This window comes from Hermetia illucens, chromosome 4, assembly GCF_905115235.1.
Source record: "Hermetia illucens chromosome 4, iHerIll2.2.curated.20191125, whole genome shotgun sequence".
NCBI lineage: Eukaryota > Metazoa > Arthropoda > Insecta > Diptera > Stratiomyidae > Hermetia > Hermetia illucens.
In genome coordinates, this window is record NC_051852.1 from 112,582,470 (window position 1) to 112,604,209 (window position 21,740).

A 21,740-nucleotide genomic window follows, 5' to 3' on the forward strand; every position below is an offset into this window, starting at 1 on the left:
ATAAAAAAAACGAGCGTATTCGGAAAGGTAGCATTCTTTCAAAACAAAAACAAAAAATTGAAACTAATGCAAATTAAAAGCTTTTTGATGACAGTATTAATCAATATCGAAACGAACTGTTTATTCCTGGAAAACCTTCGTATATTTCAATAGGGCTTCAAATCGAATTGGGTATCACAAAATCAACTAACTTCAAGAAATCAAAATATTTACACTCCAAAGGTAGCAACCAGTCACGACTACCAATATCAGTTCAACTATACAATTTATGCATCAACAAAACATTCTTTCATTCAACCGTACAAACTCTTACGCACGCTTCGTATTTCATTGGATTTCAATGGGTCATAGAAACTTACTACATTCTATAAAACAAAACAGAAATTACATACATTTGCGATTGATTCATCCGTTTTTGGTGTCGTACTCGTAGCTCGTGCTGTCCGCACTTTTGTCCTTCGTGGCGTCGTTAAAGCTTTGCCCAATTTGTACAACTTCCCCTCCTGTATAAGGTATCCACTTTCAACGGCACTTTGTACCGAACTCTGAATGACTTGTTTGAAATCGGCATTTGCTATCAGTTCAATGTTTGTCGACTTTTGTATATAATTTTCGATTGTTTTCAATGACGAGCCCTCACATTCACCCAACTCACGTACTGCTATCGCAACAAGCTTTCGTAAATCGGAATTTTTCGTCACTGCAATCCGACGACGAGCCATCGGAGCTTTATATGAGTGCAAACCTTTATTGTAAACTTTAACGACAGCACCTGCTTCAACGGCTTCTTCTAATTTCTCTGCAACAATATCCTCATGGAATTTATGGTGGCTTCCGATTGCCTGGCAAATGCGTTGAATGCTTGGACGTTGTTTTTGGAATCTGATTTTCCGTATTGCTTCTAAAATCCATTCTCGCCAAACTTGTGGACTGATTTCTTGTGACGAATCGCGCATTGCTTGCAATTATTCACCTAAAATGAAAATAAATTCCATAAGTTTCAGTTTTAGTACTTCTCATAGAAATTTAGATTAGTTTAGATAAAAGCTATATAATACTCTGAGAGGGAAGATTTTAAAGTATTTCTGAACTTCAATTTTTAAATTGGATTAATGTAATGAGCTGTTAATTCAATGAAAACTGAACAGATTAGATTTGCTTGAAATTCCACTACTCAGCAAGGCGAGTGAGTTTATTTTCGCGGAACATTTACAGTCTTGCCCAAGTAACTAATAGCTCAATTAATATTTCATATGACTCAAAGTATTCACGAGAAAACCGTACATTTGTTGTACAATTGATTCAATATCTTTTGGCGCTTTTTCTGAATATGGCACTTCGCAAGTATTAGACCTGAGCTCGTAATGTCCTCATTTTCAATATTCCCCCATGCATTCTCGATTCACATTATGAATATTCGAAAATAACAAAACCTTAGCTTAAACCGAATAGACGTGGTAGTTATTTTTTATAGTTTTAGATATTTCTTGAAAATGTGACAAATGTATTATTGTAGTACGTGACGTAGCGGAGTGGAACATGGGAAATATGAAGTAGCACGATAAAGCTGTGGCACTAAAACTGTCTGTAAACGACCGATTCATTTTTCGCATTCTCAAATGGCATCGCGAAACTGGCGGTATTTTGTACCGCCAGCAATTATCTTTTCAAAGCAAAATTGTTCTATATCGAAGAGCAATTTAACCAACAGAATGATAGACTTTACGCTTGAAACTATTCTGAGACTACCAAAAAAAGCTCAGCAGATTCACGTGGTTATCAACCTCCTCAGTGGTCCGATGGAGTGCATGGTACTACAGAGCAACAGAACTCTATTTCTAGCCGAAGGTTGAAAACGGGTGGCGTGGTCTATCATAGTATGCTGGACAAAGTGGTCTTTCGGGGATCCGGGTATTAAGATGTCGACTACTACTGTTTTCGATGATTTGACTTTCGCCCATAAAGCGAAGAAAACCCGGGAGCGGTTGACCGAATAGTATAATTTTGCCAGTTCTGCGAGTACAAAGCGCAGTGATCTGCGAATCAGAGGTGGATTCTTAGGAGAATATCGGCATAATGAGATGCGCCTTTATTAAAAGAGATCGTGGGCCGAACATCAAAGAAAGTCAGACGAAGTACATTGTGGCTACGTTCGCGTTCAAAATTTCTCCTATCTAGTGGTTATTGCTGGCAGATAAACAGGTAGACACCCGGCACTGAAGAAGGAGTTGCATTTCAAGTCTCTAAGAAGCAAAACCTAATTCAACTTAAAAGAACTGTTTCGATCGAAACTCCCACTATGGGATCTAATATTCGGCTCACTAGGTTGCGGTGACAAATTAGCAAATTCCTATGGGAGAAGTTAAGACCGGAAAATCTATACAGGCAATATCTATGTTAGAAGAAAATCACGAGGAGACCCTGCTTCAAATGAGGCGATGGCTTAGCCAGGATGGGCCTCAATGCAAAACCGAGATGTCTGGGGTAGTAATGCTACCAAAACTTGCATTGTATTGTTTATGATCGAAGTGCAAAACTAAATCTGCCGTAAGATTATATAAGATAAGATTATATAAAAAAAATTTAAGTCATTCTCAATTATCGTCCACTTTTCAACCCAGATTGAATTTAATGACTTTAACACTGAATGCATATAGCAACACCACGAATTAGGTCGCAAAGGTTGGGACTGGCCTATAAAAGTAATTTTACAGTTTAGCAATGCCTTACGACCAGTAAAGTTGACAAATGAATCCTCCACACATTGTATATTTATTTAAAAATAACGGAAAACTCGGTTTGGAACACCAGGCGAGGATCTCAATAAATAAGATTTTGACGGAGTAAAGCCAAGACTAAGTGGATGCGAAACATAGACCTGTAAGCTTGGAATGATGGCGGGATGCAAATTGTTTGCTATTAATCCATTGTGACTGCTTCCGTTCCAACTGGTTACTAACAACCTACAAATAGGTAACATGTCAAATACGCCCATGTGCCATAGCTTCTTCTAGATGCTCCAGAAACCTTCTTTTCTCTCTGAATTGCCATGTACCGCCCAATTACTTTTGTGATATAGCCCGCATCGAGAAATTAAATCTGAACATTATAATTTATAAGATGAGCAAGTTTGTCATGCAACTTCCTCAAGAAACGCATCAAGCTGACCTTTTTGTGGCCAGCTATGCTATGTATTTAAACAAAATTTCTCAGCAAGTTGTCAACTACATGGCCCAGAACAGCTGAATGTAAGTGAAGATATCTCGATGAGTCCTTGGGAAGAGTTGATGCACATAACAACTAACCATGTACCGTCAGGGACTATCATTCAACCACAAGGAAAATTACACCTGCACAAAAATGACTGCATGCATAGTCAACATTTTATTCAGTATAAAGGCCTGTAAAATATAGTAAATATTCAAATGTGTTTGTTTTCATGCGCTTGCAGACATTTCCAGATTATAATGAATCATTCAACTTACTGGTAAATGGGAAAGTAAAGAATAGAAAACGATTTTCCATTGATAGGTAAAAAATATAAATAGAAATCGGATCACTTATGTACGACAATTCAACTCTCAAAGCAGAAAACCTGTAAGTGAGAAGCAACTAACTCAAACCGTTCAAAAGTCTTGAATTAGCAAAATCATTTCTAACACCAAGATCCGAGCATGGAGGGGTCTTCATTAAAACGATTATATCATGCCGAGCATTACCACAATCTCCTCAGATAAAAAGTAAAAAGTTGGGAACAAGGAAATCGGTTAAAAAGTTAACGACAACGACACGATACATCGATAATAAAATAAGAAAACAAACATCGGCAACCAGCACCAGCAGCAGCTACTTTAAATTCGAATTGAATTTGAATTGTGGCGCGCAACGAGTGAGTGTATCCAAACTAAATGCTCAACAGTCAGCAACGTGAGCATGGTAAAATGTAAGCCGCAAATTGAAAAGGTAAAAATGTGAAACAAGTTTCACCTGGCAAGAGACAAAATTGTATGAAAATTGCCCATGCGTTCGCAACGTTGTATTGGACGCTATACGAGTATGTATTGGAAAGAATAATTTTTTCGGTTGACTGATATCCCAGGTTTGAGATGACGACGGAGAACACCGCTGGGCGATGAGTGAACGGAAGAACAGCACGAATCAACGATTAACTATCAACCTGACAATTAGAAGCAAATACAGCGCATGATTGAAAATTTCGACACGCTCAGGAAACTACAGATGTTTTCATGGAGTTACTGATGCACTGAATGTTTGAAATCTTAAAAAACCATTCTGTTACTTACACTAGGAGTAGACAGTTTTCATCACCATGTTACTGATGTAATGCATTTTGCACTTTCGTTGATTTCGCTGTTCAAAGTTGTGAGTAGAGTAGTTGAAGAGCATCAAATTAAAAAAAATCAGACGTACTTGCACGATAAAGGAATGGATAGAATATAGTGATACTAGGACTTTCGTGATAACATCTACAAATTTCATGTCAGTGAAAAAACAGTTCGTTTTTTTTAAAAAAAAAAAAAAAAAAAAAAAAAAAGTAGTTTACACAAGGACCGTGTACTGTTAGAATCTTTATTGGTTTTCATATCCTACCTACTATAGATTCATGTTCTGCTGGCACTTCTCGACAGTCCACAAAAATTTGGACATGCTTTTTCTTCAAAATTATCCTGAAAAATCGAAAACACTAGAGTAATTTTATCCGTAGATAACCGAACTTTCTTATCTTTCGCTTTCCCACTAACGTATTTCGATTACATTCCATCTCAAAACTTTACTACGTTTCTTTTTATATAAAAGAAACCTAAAAAAAAATTCTTAGCCTTCATTTAAAGACAAATCGGGAAACCGGAAGCTAGACGCTTCAAATGTAAAAAGTTTTGGGTTTCCCTATGTGAGGAATGATAAGTGCATGCAGTTCCGTGCATACATAGTGCAAAATTCAATTGACCTCTACTTTTTAAAGAGCCATTTACGCAAATAATTTGATCTGGAAATTACTGTAGATAGCAGTCAACCCTTACGCTTCACACTAGGAGTTCAATAATAATAATAATAATAATCGTCGGCGCAACACTCCAATTGAGTGTGTGTGTTAGAGCACTTTATTCAAGACCGTAGCGGCACACTACAGGTTTACAGTACCCTATAGAAAGCAATCTGATCAGCATTACGCTCTCCCGAGATTATTACCCTAATTTGACACAATTCACAGCTACGCCGGCTGATTCCGACGTCAAATCACGATACAAATTCCACTGCTACCAGTGAGGGGTCGTCAGCTTTGTGCCCTAACCACTCAGCTATCCGCAGCTTAAAATCAATTGTTAATCGACAGGTACTGGTCAAAGACAAGGGGTATAGTATTAGCAAATGTGAAGCTAACCTACAACAGGTACAAAAAAGGGCTAGCGAGAAGTGGATTCTTCATGAATAGAATTTTAATATTTCACTTGGATCTTCATGAAACTTAGCACGCGTGTCCGTGATACTGTCCTTTGTGCAGGTGCAAAAGAGTGAACTTTAGAGGGGCTTTCCAGTCAATTTCTAAAAGTTGTTAATATATTATTAGTAAGTTTATTTGAGCAGATATCGGAATGGGATATATTTTGAAACCTAGATTTCATATAAGCCCATCGTCCTGGTTTTTTTTCAGATTTTTGGGCTGGGTAATTTCCGAAAATGAATCTCACTTTGCATGCACATTTTGACTCCTTACTCACGCACTTTACAACGTCAAAGTTAATATCAGTTTGGGAAAGTACTAATCGAGATCTTTCATTTGATACCCCACATGACTATATCCGGTCAAAAAAATTGAATATCCCCCCTTTGCATATATGAGGAGCCTCCCTTTTAACTCCACGTAAATTTATTTCACTCACTGCATACGCAGGATTTCATAGTTCCCATCGGTCCACCAAATTTCGTTTGGATCGGCCCAGTCGTTTTGGAGAAAAGTGCGTGTTACAGGAAGACAGTGAATCGGTTTTAATAAGGTCTTATTTTACACAAAACCACAATTTGAATAATATTTGTTTTCTAATAATTGTCTATCATTGTATAATTGTATGATTAGTTAAGAAAATCCTACTATACTCGTACATTTCTTTCTGTGCATATGAGGACAATTGATTTGTAGGAATCATGGTCCAGAGATGATCGAGTGTTCTCCAATTCTAAGTTGTAAAAAATCTATTAAAAAGATCTTGCTAATACAGCATATTGTCAGTTAAAACAGAAGCTGAACTATCATAAAATGAACGATCTGGAAAAAGCCTTTTATGAAGGAGACGAGCTGTCGAATTTGTTTGGTTTAGGTAGTGTCGAAAAAACATCTGAGCATTGAAAACAAACGACCAAGATGCCGACCGAAACAGCGATGGTTTGATGCGCTAAGTGGTGATTTGAGTCCCTCCCGACTCTACCCAGACCTAGCACTATAACCAAGTGAAATACCGCAATCGGTTGAAGCGAGACAACCTCGCCACTGAACGGTAAAAAGGCGACAGAATAGGAAGATACTATTATTAACTTCTTTTAAAAAGAAACTTATTTTGAAAGTTATATTTATTTTTTTAGACTTTTGGTTTGGTTTATCCAGTGCAGGGGCAACTAATCGCAACAGCATGACCGAGTCATGGATAGGTGTTAGTTGATCCTTTGTATTCATTCGTAAGCATGGATGCGAATTATTATGTGCCAAAACTGAATCAGAGATGACTTCGTTTTTGTATATTAAGAGTAGAGATTGGTAGGTGATATATCCAATACCACAAAAGTGGTGTAAGAGGTGTAATATCTCATTACCATCACCCAGTGCAATACAAACATCACTACCATACAACATCGGTTAACATCACAGCATCACCGCATCACCCAGTAGAGAAGTTATGATATTATTTTTGCGATAAATAATATTTGTAACGTCCGCACCGATGTAATATTACAAACGATTGCCGAGTAATATTGTAACGAATCGTTCTTTCCTAGCACAAGTGGTGGGGGCGACAACAAGGAATTCATTCAGTTTCCGCTACAAATGTGGTAAATGCAGAGCAAGTAAAACAGCTGAGATAAGTAATATTTGGCAATATCAGCCGCCAAGTATAATATGTGATGTTGATGATATGGTGATATATCATCATATGTACGTTTAGGGTACTGAGAGTTGATGTTTGTGATATTACATTGTGGCATCACATTATCTAATAAGCTGATGTCTAATTCGGAGTTTGAGTCTACTACCACAAACACTATTTTGTATTTACAATTGAAACCATGGTCTTCCTCTTGGGGTTTGTGATTTTTGAACAAATCAGCTTCAGACAAATAGGTGAGCTCTCCCATATTCATTTCAATTTAATAATATTCCACTGATGGAAATTGACCGCCCGATGGTGCAATTAACATCCAATTGCTTGATCAATATGAACAAAATTTTATTGCTTGAATACTTGACGACTTAAATATTTCCCCTAATTATACAAGTGAAAATGCTACACAAGAAGGGCGCAAGTTCTTTGTTTTTAAACCCGGCGCTGATCTAGAGACTGTCTGGAAAGAGACTTTCTCACTTTCTGTTATACTAAGGTAAGAGATTGTTAAAACTTAGCTATTTGGAAAGCACTTCTTATCGTTATGCCGAATTAAAGTTATACATAAACGCTCTCCTTAGGCAAAGACATGACAGAAAAGTCAAGTCAAAGATATCGGGGTGATTGTGCAGTGCATTCAGGAGAACTTCCGTCATCACTAAACACTTCCTAGTGAATAACGAATCGTAACGAGTAACTAGATCAAGTTGCTTTAATGTATTGTTACAAACTGCGAAGTGAAGCGCAAGCAAACGAGAATCAGATCAACGCCTTAGCTTTTGCGCGAAGTGGCATTTAGAATGAGTTACATATATCGTTGATTTGGACTGCATTTAACTAGTATTTCCATCAGTGATTAACGGACTAATGCTTCAGCCGACCACTGTGCACGAAACGCTCCGCCGGTAGCGGGGCTCTGCTCACTTGTAGTGATGACGGTGTCCACGTCCGTCCACCCATCAGCACAAATATCAAATTTTGCATAATTTTCTCCGCGCTCACTCACTATTTTACCAACCATGTTGATCGCATATTATTTATCGTGAAAACTACTTTATAGGCACACTTGTAAATTGTATTGCATGACATGTGTCGGTGAACTGAGGCGATGTGAATTATATTGTAGTACGAGCGACGGACAAGGCTCGCTGCCAAGCGTGCGAGCAAACGTTTCTACATATTTAGGAAAGTGTTTAAAATTTATCGAGGGCCGCGACAGTGACGGAACAAGGGGTTCGGCGGTTCGTATCTCTTGCTTAGAAACCGGATGGGGAGTGAGGCAATCTGGGACGCCCCGGACCCAGACAAAATCGTTCTTCTGGACGTTTTGCTTTGCATTGGCTGCCGTCTTCCGGAAAATCGTATGGAGCACGAGCCGAGCATAGGCAATCCCGTCGGTATTGATTTGCTTCCACCTGTGGTAGCAGCAACGATGAGTCGAGCTTCTTCTGGCGATTGGAAAGCCGCGTTTTCAAAATTTCTGTAAATTCATTGTCACCCGCCAACAAATATCTAATATTTTTCACGTAGGGACGCATTGAAGGCGATCATAATTTTAATTGGTTTTGCCTTGCCCCAATTGCAGTCTGAAAACTGCAGGAAATAATGCTAATCGCTCCCGTCAAATAGCACTTGATTATGATAAACTCATTAGCACAACGATACCGTAAAGATAAGAAAATTAATCAATTCTAAGGCGAAATTACCGACAAAAAGATTTACGAACAAGCGAAAATTTGGGTCGATGCTTTTGCTGCCGTTGCGACGGCCCGAAATCTCGGTGCGTATGAAACACAAATTTTACTTACTCCCTCGCAAGCTCCAGCTACAAAACACAATCAAAACTCCGCAACTTCGTAAAAATCAACTTTTCCGAGTGTCTTAATTTAGGTGGACACCATATTATTACTCATCTAATTGCTTAAAATCAATAAAAATCCACACGGAGAAAATGGCTCGACGGCGAATTTCTTCTCGTCACTTCGACGACCGCAATCAAATATGGACATTTAAAATCACAATTTTCACAGTTTATCGTCGTTTCACTGAGAATATTTCATGCAAAATCTATTTCAGATTGCTTAGACTCAACGATAGTCCACACATTACATCGAAAACTACAAAATATTTCAATTAAAAATGAATTTCCCGATCACTCGAAATATGAGAGACAAAGCCGACGGCAAAATTTTTCTTTTGCCACCGAACAAATCACTCGCTGAACAACGAAGTTGCAGCCATTTTGTACCCAAGTGAGTCACTGTCGGAACCGACTATGACACAGGCGTTGCCAGTGGTCTCAATTGTTGGGTATTTATCGTTGAGTGTATTGTCATTACATGTTGTCCGACAGATGAGGGAATTTCATGTGTGCACAATGAAAGGTGTAGATATTAGCGCCATATTAGCACACTGAATTGCCGGCGGTATAAATACATTATGACAGCTCGTAATTTATTGGGAAAGCGGCCAGCATTCATTTAATTTAACGTATACGACGGATTGGCGATTTGAATTTGACACCGGCCGGGTAACCACTTGGATTGCTATTTCAATCATAAAATTGAAAATTAACCCTTTAATTTTATTTCAAATGATAATCACCGATAATTTCGACTTATGTTGTTGATTTAAAGAGTTTGAAGAGTGAAGTCTAATGCCGTTCCATTTTGCATGAAACAAGAAGTCAGTTTAAGAAGCAGTTGGCAAGTGCTAAAACGTTTATGTTTGGATGCATAAGAAGCCCATAATTATAATTACTCCGGGGTAGAGGGCAATGAGGCAATATCTCCTGATGTTTGAATTCACGGTCATTACCAGGTAACTGAAAATGACAAGAGCATTCAAAATTTAAAACAATTGGGGAAGCCGACCATGTATGTATGTGTATAAATGTTGTTCGCTAATTATCACTGGTTGAGTTTATCCTGTCATTTGGAGCTCGTTGGTGGTGATTTATGGAAAACATACCAAGGCCGCTCGACGAAGAAATGGTTTTATAATCATCTCCCGAAAGGAAATGAAGAAGAAAAATCAGTCTCTTAAAAATAACACGAATTCCTTTCAATCAAAATCGCCAAACTATGAAACTATGAAATATGAACTATTTTTTGTCTTCCCTTTCGCCTGATATGTTTTTATGAAGCTAGAGCATCACCCGTTTCCCAGTTCTTTTAAGATTTACTTTTTTCGAATTTCATCAATCATGTACATATTCCAAATAACTAGAGACTGTTTAACAAATTTAGGGCCCACAATTTCGTAAGTTCCGACCATAACAATAGAAATACATATATCAGCCATCAAATGGAATATTTGATAAATATTTTCCGCCATTCAATTCCAGATATATTTGTCTCCCTACAGTGTAATCCGGTTTGTCACTTACAAAAAATTCAAAATTTAAATTAATATTGCCCTTAAAGAGAATTCTATAGGTAGTGGTTTTTCAGCCCGGATATGATGATGATTACGGACTTTGCGGACTTGCACTTTTCTATCTACAATTTTTTTGTATATTCTGTCGCTGACCTCGAAGCTGATGTTATCATCATCATCAGCGGCGCAACAACCGGTATCCGATTTAGGCCTGCCTTAGAAAATCTAGACACCCCGGTTTTGCGCCGAGGTCCACCAATTCGATATTCCTAAAAGCTGTCTGGCGTCCTGACCTACGCCATCGCTCCATCTCAGGCAAGGTTTGCTTCGTCTTCTTTTTCTAGCATAGTTATTGCCCTTGTAGACTTTCCGGGCTGGATCATCCTCATCCATGCGGATTAAGTAGTGACCCGCCCGCCGCAATCTGTTGAGGTGGTGTTCATCCACAACCAGACGTTCATGGTATCGCTGATATGTAGGGGACCAAAAATTCTCGCTGATCCGCTCAAAGTTGATATCTTACTTCGACTCCACGCACTGACTATTCAGAACCTGCCCGTGGTATGACATCAAAACTGCGTACTGGGTGAAGCTAATTTCTGGGGTCGCCAAATTTGTATAGGCATGTTCTTATGTAAAATTAGGGCGTTTATTCAGGAGTCAAAAAGTGAAGCCTCAAATCTAGATCGCTAAGAATGAAGCTTTGGTTTGCGACTGGGAGTTCTTTTGATTAAGCCAAAGAGGGATGTGAAGATGACGTGAACAACAAATTGCTTTTTCTACATATATAGCAGATGCTGATTTGTTATTTATTTACAATATTGAGTACACGCCACTGTGCCCTAGTATCTTTGTGAAGGCTACAAACTCACGGTAGCCTATCTGATTCTAAACAGGAACACTAACACATATCAGGTTTGTGTTCAGCATGATCATCGGTAAACACAAACCTGAGATACTGAATTGAGAATTCCTTTCTATGAGCTCAGTCGGTTATGGAGGCAATATATTGTACAGGCCAATGATCTTGGTATCCACGGTTGGATATTATTGTGTTGATCCTTGGGTTGAACTTCCTTTTTGTTAATTGCTAGACGACCTGCCGGAAGTTTCTGTTGGGCGGTACTTGAATGCTCGGTGTATTCGGACCACCGTTGCAAAGGGCGTTAGTGAATGAATAACGATACTTTGATCAACGGCTGATGGGTTTGGTCACTAAAATAGGTGCATTGTGTTCTAGAGAAATCAATCATTCTTATCAGAATGATGATTAGCTAATTAAGTGCACATGTAAAATTAGGAAACCATCAAATACCGTTCTAGGGTATAAACCGAAATTAAAATAAATCGTTGGGTTCTCCGCACCATTATTTATTTCCGTTTTTGGAACATTTAATCGAACAAATGATGTAAATATCCTGGCACACTTCTATGAAACGAAGTAAAACTACATGATCTTTCTAAACTGTCCGGTATGTCAGGTAATTCCTCATGCAATTCTATGCAATTCTAAGCAAAAAATATAAAGTAAATCTTTTTCTGTTTCTTAACCCCTTAGTTGCCACACGCATTACCGCCCTTACACCACTAAAATCACAATCGTAGCTAGGACTTCACTCTAGAATACAAAAGTTTACTTGTGAAAATAGGTAAGTGTTGTAAAAGTAATAGCATTCCAAATGTTAAAATTGTATTGAATAGCTATTATTTCTACATAGCTTACTCTATTTTCATAAATAAATTCTTCTAGAGTGAAGTTCTAGCAACGATTTAACGTTTATTCCAATGCTTTAGCTATTGTCGTTGTAGAGTTATTATGCGTTCAGTGGTGCAAGGGCGGAATTAATCGACCTCACCAATTTTTTTTTGTGTTTTATCATATATTTATTTGGAAGGTTAAAAAAAATTTTGTTTTCTGTTGAAAGATTTCATAGCATTTGGGTTGACATGGAGATTTGTAGAACACCGTCTGGCTGGAGTTTCCCAATGACGTGAAATATGGGACTCGCAATTCTTCTGTGACACGAAAAAATCGAAAGTTTTCATTATTACGTTTTATGTTCTCAATAATTTGTTTAAAAAATGGGAGAATCTAAAAAAAATAACTTTTAGAAGAAAAGTGTAATCGTTCAGAAGAAAAGTATAACCTTTTAGAAGAAAATGTACTTCAACTTCCAAGAAAAATTGTATTTTTTTTTTTTAATTCAAATGGAAGAATATTTAGTACTGAAGAGAACACGCTATAATTGATTATGAAGGGTTCATTCGTTTTTTTAATGAGTCTCCCCAATCAGAGAAATCATAAAAGTGAAAAGTCTAAAAAACGAGCTTCAAAGTTTTCGATAAGAAAAAGTATAATACCATATTTCAATCGTCTGCTCTTGGCTTTTTATTTACGGAAACATTAGATATTAGACTCCTATAACTTTGTATATATATTTTCAAATAAATTTTTTCGACCTCTTAAGCCTTTGCCACACGGAACGCGATGTGTCGCGGCAACCGGCGATCTGTGCCCGCTACGATCTGTATGATGCAATACTGCATTGCACCTGCCGCACACACAGCGATCCACTCTAGGTTGCGGTGACCAGCTATACAAATTTACAGAATTGGTAAGCGATCTCTTCAGTATTGCACTTAAGGTACGTTTATACTAATAGAAAAAAGGTGGTCTTTGCATTGTTTTGAATTTCTACGATAAATTAGTAAAGTCTTAGAAATTCAAATTATTATTCCTTCCTTCGTTTTTATTGGTTTTCTCCGATTCATTGTGAACTTTTCAATGCTAGTGTGATATCGGCGCTGCACTCCTTTGAAAATTTCTCAAGACAAATGGGAATACTGGAAAAACCTATGTTCGTGTGATTGCAGTTCATAACCAAGCCGATGGTATTTTCCAAATATTCTTTTTTGCTTATCTCATCACCCAACATTCTCCTCTTCTTCTGTTGCATTGAAGTGCTAAAACAAGAAGGGATACCTCCTCGTCTGAACTACTCATTTTTGGTTTGAGTTAGAATGTGGTTAGTTAGCCAAATTTTCAATGAAATTAAACGAGTTGAGAAGATTACAATAAAGTTTTTGGGGGATTTTAATGTTTTCTCTTTTCTGAAACTGAAGCAGGGTCAGTTGGTACTGTCTTCTTTTCTTAGCCAATAAAGCAAATAATCTTGCCAATAGAGAAAACCAAATTTGGAAAATCTCATGAAATAAACACTGAAGTATCACGTGCTTTTATGGATCTTATCAATATAAGACAATTCGATTAAATTAAAGCTTTTCAAATCGAAAACGTGTGTTCACTGCCACCACGTATTCACAAACAAATTGATTTTCATTACCTTGCTGCACAAACAGATAATCATCAGGAATTGTTCTTGATATGTTTTTCATAGAATTACAATTTTAAGTGCCAAGAAACTCTTGTATTAAAAAACAAACGAAATTGACGCTTTAGAGCTTGATAAATTCGCGCACAGCTAAATAAACCTTGATAAAAATTTGTGTCACTTAGCAGAAGGTATCTTTTCTGATCGAATTGTTGTCAAAACCCGATGTTGCAAACTAAAAACTAGATGAGTCGATTGCATGCTATCGATTGATGAACTTTGGTTCATGAAGATTTTATTTAAACGTAGCTTCAAAGAATAGTATTCCAGAATATGGAGAAACGAAGCTCTGTAAGGATTTGGAGTTAATTCTTAGCCCACGGAACAGACTATGCTAGCGACTTGGTGACCATCAGCTGTGATCTGAATTTGCAAAACTTTCGTAGAATGGATAAGAGAGATTGATTCTTAGAAAATGCCCAGTTGAATAGCGAATTGCAATTTGCGGAATTGCTGGGAAAACTTGGACAGTACTACTAACGTCGTAAGTTTTGTAAAAACAGCAAACCATTTTCATTATTTAATGAGTAGTATTGAGTGTTTTTCTATTGACTGGCATGCTATAAACTACAAGGAGATAACAAAGCTTCTGAACGATTATAACACCCCTTCATATAGCAGATAGCAGCAGTCATGCCTTGATAATAAAACGAATGCATATAAAATCCTGGCTGCAAATGTTTGTTCCAATTTATTTTATTGTATAATGTCTTGCAGGAGAAAAAGAACACGTGCTTAGTTTAAAAAACGATTCAAAGCCTATTTTTCCCGTGATAAAAAATCCAAAGCAGATGCAGAGGCTGATAGTCAGTAGATCGATTACTTTGAATAAAAACATTACAACAAAACCTTAGCTTTTTGAAAATAAGAACCGTAAAAAAATCATTATTGTCAGAGATGTAAGTGCGAAAAAGGCTGCATAGTTATTTTCCCAAATTAAGCGGGGACCCGTCAGATTGAGAATCTTGTGGTGTTTACCTTTAGGCCAATTTGATTTGTCTTGACCCAGTGAGCGAGCAAACAGATATCATCTGCGTAGTCGAAGTGTTTGAGGAAACATGTGATAGTCCATTGAGCTTCTCTACGTCCTTCAGACAAGGCAGCATGATTAACGTCACGTCACCGATAACGAGAAGAAATGATATCGGTGACAAAATACAACCTAGGTGACATCCGGTTTATACTTCAAAATCCTCCCAGATTTTTCCTCGGTGCAGCACGTGATATTTTGCACCACAATATGTCGCCCTGATAGTAGCTTCTCCGAAATGCCTCTCCTGTGTAGAGCACGTCAAATACACTCACACTCTACTGCTTCTCGAAATCGATGAAGCGCAGAAAAACTAAAATCTAAACTACCCGGACATTTCCAAAATGATATGCAAAGTTTTGAAACCAGCCTGCTCTATGCCAATCAAGCTTTCAATACCTACTTTGATGCGTTCCAAGACTATTTTAGCTATTATCTTTGCAACGGAAAGAAACACACAGATACCCCGCCAATTGTCACACTAAAAACAGGTGTCCTTCTTTGGAATCTTAACTATCATCTCCTTCTTCCATTCTCTAGAAAATGCCTCGGATTTGCTGCCCGAATGGAAGTAGCGGATTTGCAGTAATTGCAGATGCAGCGGTAAATAACTCTGCGATGAGACCGCCGAAATTATTTCTCTCCAATTTGGTGGAATAGTCCATATTTACATGTTACGGTTCTAGCCATTTTATCCATAAAGGGCGGAACTTCACCGGATAAGATAAAGTTAAGAGCCGCGGTAAAGTGCGGTTTGTAACATTAGACTTCTTGGATATCCTTAGTATTCGAATGCAATGAAAAGATTGTTTTTGATTAGGGACAACCCTATTGTATTTATTCGCAATATCGATATTCGGGAGTCAATTGGTCCCTTTTTCAACGCTTACAATCTAAATCAGAAAAGCCTTGGTCACCATTTTTATTTGATAAATTGTCCAGATTCTTCAATTGCGAGGTAATTAGCTTGCCAATTGCATGGTGAAGTTATTGTGCTCGTTATCGTGGATGAGAAATCGACCGTTAACGTCCTTCACAGGGCCATAGAAAGATTTGTAAACTTTTTCGTGATGCTATATACTCTTCTGAAATCATTGTATTCTCCGGTATCTTCCGCTTTCCTAACCAGAACGATAGCAAGTTCCCTTTTTCATCACACGGTGAACTTCGCGGGATTTCACACTAGCAGCGGGCAATAGAATATTCAACCCATTCCGTTCCACAATCCGCATCCACGAGATCTTATGACGCTTAAGACAACGACCTGTGTGGCACGCGAGAAAAAACATATTTTTGATGGCGGCCCAATGCTCATCGATATTCTCATGCAGGTTACTCAATGTATCTGCTGTCCTATCAGTAAGAAAGCTCTCCCACTGTCGGGTGACAAGCGGCCGATGTTGAACTATGTGAGTCGCAGTTCTCCAACCGTGCGAGAAGTGACCCTTTACTATAGGTACTGATTATTAAATTAATATAAGCTAATCTTTATACTTAGGTATTATTTATTTACATATGTATTAAATGGGCAATTGAACGGGGAACCAAGCAGGGTTGATCAAAATATAGATTGCGTGTCCGAATGGCGCGGTTCAAATCTCACTGATAGAAGAGGGGAATTTGTTATCGTGACTGGATGTCGGATACCAGTCGACTTAGCTGTGAATGAGTACTTGAGTCAAATCAGGGTAATAATCTCGGCCAAGCGTAATGCAGACCACATTGCCCCCTACAGTGTACTGTCGTGTACCATTATGACGTCTCTACCACACTTGAAGGCCCTGATCCAATAAAGATTGTTGCGCCAACGATTATTATTGTTATTATTATTATATTAGCATGTATTACATCATTTGAAACTACTGTCGGAGACCACCGATTAGTCTGACTTTATTCGAGGTATCACGTAAAAACTTTGTTTCGTCGCGAACGCATTACATACGACATCAGCCTACAATGGCAAAAAGCATCGAGATTTCCTAAAAATTTTCAATTCTATGCCATGGCGTACTTTTCAAGGTATCAACTTTGATGCTCCCTATAAAATAGCCTAATCTTGAGTGTTGAAAAACAATTTTTTCCTATTGCCAATAGATAAATTTGGGAAAAGAATTCATAAGAATTTGTTTTTTGGCCTTCTAATGTAGACTAACACCTAAACTCTTTGATGTTAGGCCGGCTTTGGATTGCTTTTCTATTCTCTAGATTTTAGATTTTGTGTGTAAGAAGGGGCGGAATAGAGACTTGAATAAAACTTGTGTAAAACAAAACCTTGTTGAAATCGGTTTACTGTCTGTCTGTCTTTTGCACGCATTTTTCTCGGAAACGGTTATAGCGATTGATACCAAATTTGGCGGAAAGGTGAAAACTTTGAACTCCTTGTACGTCGAAGGGGGATCCCCATACATGCAAAAGGGGAGTGTAAATTTTTTGCACTAAATATAACCATGCTGGGTATCAAATAAAACTATTACGCTGATATATCTTGGGAATGTGGAGAGTGCGGGGACCCATTCTCAGAAAGTACCCAATCAAAAAATCTAAAAAAATCAAGAGGTTGCCATTATATGGTACCAGCGATCCAAAAGTCCTCCATACCGATATCTGTTCAAATAAAATTAATAATAGTATATTGAAATAATAAAAAACTTGTTTCCTTTTCGTTGGTGTGGATATTTATTCTTGCAAATGACGATATTTCGGGAACCACTTGTTCCCTTCATCAGTGCTAACAAGTGGTTCCCGAAATATCGGTGTTTGCAAGAATAAATATCCACATCAACGAAAAGGAAACAACAAGTTTTTTATTATTTCAATTAATTAATCGTTGGAAACACCGCATAATTTCACTCAGAATAGTATATTATTATTTTCAGTAATTGGCTGTAGAAACCCCTTAAGTTCAACCTAGCACGGCACATAGAGCATGATCCTACCAAGTTTGGTGGAAATTGCATTATTACTAACAAAGTTATAATAGGTCAAAATTGTCGCTTTCGCGTTCTCACATAATATATGCATATATTTCGTGCTACGTACTAAAGGGACGAATGCTCACTCAAATGTCTTTATAAAGAAATGCATAAAACCTTTCATTCCTGATGCGTCAGCTTTCGGTTTCCCGACTTGTTTTCAATAATATTCAATGGTAATATATCTTAATTAAGAGTCAAGTCCCGAAAAAACTGCTATTGTTTACATTAGTAACACTCAAGTTAACGTCGTATACAATAGACTACCAGCGGAGCGCAAAAGTTGTCGCGTGTAATGATGAATAAAGTCGCAAATGAGGATTGTTATTTATGAGCAAGCAAATGATAAACAAATCGGGAAACCGGAAGCTGGACGCTTTAGATATAAATGGTTTGTTTTACACAAAACCTTAAAAATCTTTAAAAATCATCACGAATTCAACGAAGAAGATACAGAAAGGTGTCTTCAAATTACCTCAACATCTTCCCGCCACGTAGTGAGAAATGATTCCTATACGTCAATTTGAGAGAAAGAATAGGTGGTTGCGCTAGAAATTCGAACGCCAAGGATCTCCACGCAAAGGGCGCTTGGGTACATTAAAAGGGGAAAGGGCATTAGGAGATGATAAAAAAAATACTACGATCGGCAAGGAGGTATAAATTGCCTAGCTGCGCCGTGTAAACGAAGGAATTTCGCTGAAAAGACCGGCAAGGTTTGCTGGTATGCTCCACGACAACCTTAGGCCCCATGCTACACAAGTAGTCAAAGGCACACTACGAAAACTCGGAAGGAATACTCTTCATAACCCACCATAATCTCCAGATCTTGAGCCCACGGATTTCTATCTTTTCCACTCCCTGACGAATCTCAACCTTAAACTTGGGTTAATCTTTTTTTCGATTCCCTTAACTCAAGTAGGAGACAGGAGACAACAGCCAGAATACAATAACACATAAATTAGGAAAATTGACTTTTTTGTTGAAGTCCTTCAACATATTTTTTTTTAAATGCATTTTATATAAAATGCACAAAATTAAGATACACATAATATTATGTCAAAACTGATTATACACCATACATTGCTGCCCACAAGACACTTTTATGTATCCTTATTTACGAGTATAATCAGTGTTTTTTTGAAGAAGGTGTAGTTGCCCCCAGGAACCGAAAAAGTCCTTAAATGATAAAACTTGGAAGTTGCAGAAAATATGAAGGAATAAATCTACACATGGGATACTTTCAGATTAGACAAAACCAAATCAAACGAGAAAACCACTCACGAAATAATCTGAAAAATTTTATCAATCAGTGTTGCGTTCACATTTTCCAGGATAGATATGGGGTTGCACCGATCCGAAAAGTGAGAAAGAGGCATCTTTGACAATATTTACATGTAATTCGTGCTGATGAAAATACACTTACTAAGATTGGTGTGAATATCGAGGTCGATGGAAAACAAAAGGCCTTGGTGGTGGTGCCTTGAGAGCCTCTCGACTCCACCCAGATGACCGAGTAAAATGACCAAACCGATCAAAAAATAATAGCTTAATATAGGAAAGGACAGGACCTCTTGGAATGATGTTCGCTTGATTAGACTATTATTTATTTACGCTGACGGTGTGAACATTGAATAAGACAGCATATCTTTACTGATCCTGGCAATGGGCCACTAAAACTTTGTGATCTACCATCATTAGACTGTATCCTTTGGGCCTATATTAAGTCAAGGACTTATGACAGCAGACTAAAAACTCTTAGTAAAATTACGGACAAGCCACCTTAGCTACTGCTTAAAATTATACAAAACTGGACGAGAAGGGAAAAGTTAAATAGAGACAAATCACGATGATCACTCTTCAAAACGTAATTTGAAAATTAAAAGATAGAATACATCGCCTAATAAAACCAATATGAAGCATATTCAAGGAAAGAATATGATACTGAAGTCGAGATAGCAAGAAACTTATCTTCAGGTAATAGAATGCAGCGTGCAGAGAATCAACAAATCTCAAGCTTAAAAGAAAGGAAAAGATTTCATCCAAACAGGATATTCTCCTGAAAGTAGTCGACAAAGCAATTCCAAAGATTATATACCAAAAATCCATTAGCTCACTAGGGGGACGGAAATTTACTAACTAAAGCCTAGTGAAATGAAACTACTTTTTCCCTATATTCAGGAAAAGTTTCATTTATATAACTGGTCACTCACCTCGTCCGTAACTCCAACAAAGAATCCAATTAAACCAATGCTCAACATTCAATTGTCAAAACCACTGTTCACTTTTCTGAAGCAATTGTTTTCCGCCAACTTCAATTCTATCCGTACCAATATCCACCAGAAATTGTTCCACTTCTTAAGACGACAATCTTACTATGAAATGGGCGTAAATCGATCCTAAACGCTTCATTTTCAAGCATAATCCCGTAAATCTGACACACTCCACTCACTCAACGTGGAACCGCACCACCGACGGCAACACCACATTCACGTACAATCGCTGCCGTCATCGCCAGCAGCACCGCGCTGCTGCACTTCTTAATTTTTCCTTTATTTTCTCTCAATATTAATAAAAGCTCTTTAGCGTTGTGTTGTCCGATAATCGCTTTCGTATTTGTACGTGTTTTTTCTACACTTTTTGTCGGTAATTGCGCGGGTATTCGAGCGAACAAGCGACGATCGCGGCGATGGCGGGAAACGCCGAGACACCCTTCCCGTGCGGAATTCAAAAACCAACCGAGTCTGACGGGGCTACGGGGCCGCGAGGTCACCTGGAACTGGAAGTCTTGTCTTTTATTTTCTTCAGGCCAATTTGCATAGATGACCCCTGTCTAAGGCGAGAGGTTATTTTTAGAAACGCTCGTTTGTTTGCACGGAAAATCACCTTTAGTTGACGAACCGAGGAAGCCCAGGTTCTTTCCACGCACGAAAGGCGACTCGTCCCCGACAACGAGAACACCTTCGACTTGAGATATTCAGGTTCTGCCCGTGAATTTCACTCCACTTATCTCGCCACACGAATTTCCGTATCTGGACAATCGGATTTTCACTACTTCCTGGGTAATATAACCACTTTTTACACTGCAGAATTGCTTGGAAGTTCGACGAAATTCCTACTCGCACTTAGCAAAATGGTTGACGATTCCGAGTCATCACAGCGCGGCACCAACGAGATCTTTAAGATTCTCTTCGAGACGTTCACAATCTAATCTAGTTGGGAAAGTGGATAAGAACGTGACAGACAGAGGGGATTGTAAACGTCTCGTTCTAGTCTGGTTGACACGCCATATTGTCGCTTCCATCCAGTTTTAACCCTACAATACAGGGAAGTTCCCAATGCTGGTCCATACAGCGCGTACAGATAGAAATCTCCACTCGACTATCTTCGTCTGCTTCTAATTTTCTTTTAAATATTCTTAGGACATAATCCAATAAGGAGTAGCGTTTCTTCTCAAATTATTCAAAATAGTACGTGTTGAAAGTGCCGTAGATGTAAGCCGATTTGTGCAGGGTTAAATCGAAGATTGCATTTAGTACTTGGGGAATGGAGTGGAAAAACGCGCGCGCCATTTGCAGTGGTAGTGGTCCTACATACACGTACGCACATCAGGTGGGCTTGTGTAGTACAGTTTGCAGACGCCAGTCGGGAATCTCCTTTAGTGAACTGCGTAAAACAACGTTCTTGACGCAGTTCTCCCAAATTGGCAGGCATTTCCGCTTTTCTGTTTACATAGTGAACCCCCGCGGAAAATTAGGCAACGGCCTTCCATTGGCAATGTTTATATCGTGTAGTCTGCACACTGGCGCATGTGAGGAATTCCCTTCTCCGTTGGAAAGTATTCGAAGGAGAGAAA

The 21,740-nt window shown here is 38.2% G+C and overlaps 1 protein-coding gene across 10 annotated transcripts in view; it reads right to left on the reverse strand.

Annotated features, from left to right (window-relative positions):
• LOC119653893 (histone acetyltransferase KAT6A) overlaps nucleotides 1-21,088 on the reverse strand; it is a 41,524-nt gene extending 20,436 nt beyond the window's left edge. For 4 of the 10 annotated variants that reach the window (XM_038059022.1, XM_038059021.1, XM_038059018.1 and 1 more), the window contains exons 1-2: nucleotides 20,098-21,088; nucleotides 393-973 (exon numbers count right to left, since the gene is read on the reverse strand). In XM_038059022.1, coding sequence (XP_037914950.1) covers nucleotides 393-956 — 564 coding nt within the window. In that variant the 5' untranslated portion in view covers nucleotides 957-973; nucleotides 20,098-21,088. Of the gene's footprint in view, nucleotides 1-392; nucleotides 974-8,923; nucleotides 9,339-20,097 lie in introns of those variants that run through there. The other 6 variants (XM_038059017.1, XM_038059019.1, XM_038059015.1 and 3 more) reach the window with 3 other exon arrangements.
• Nucleotides 21,089-21,740: the final 652 nt, after the last annotated feature.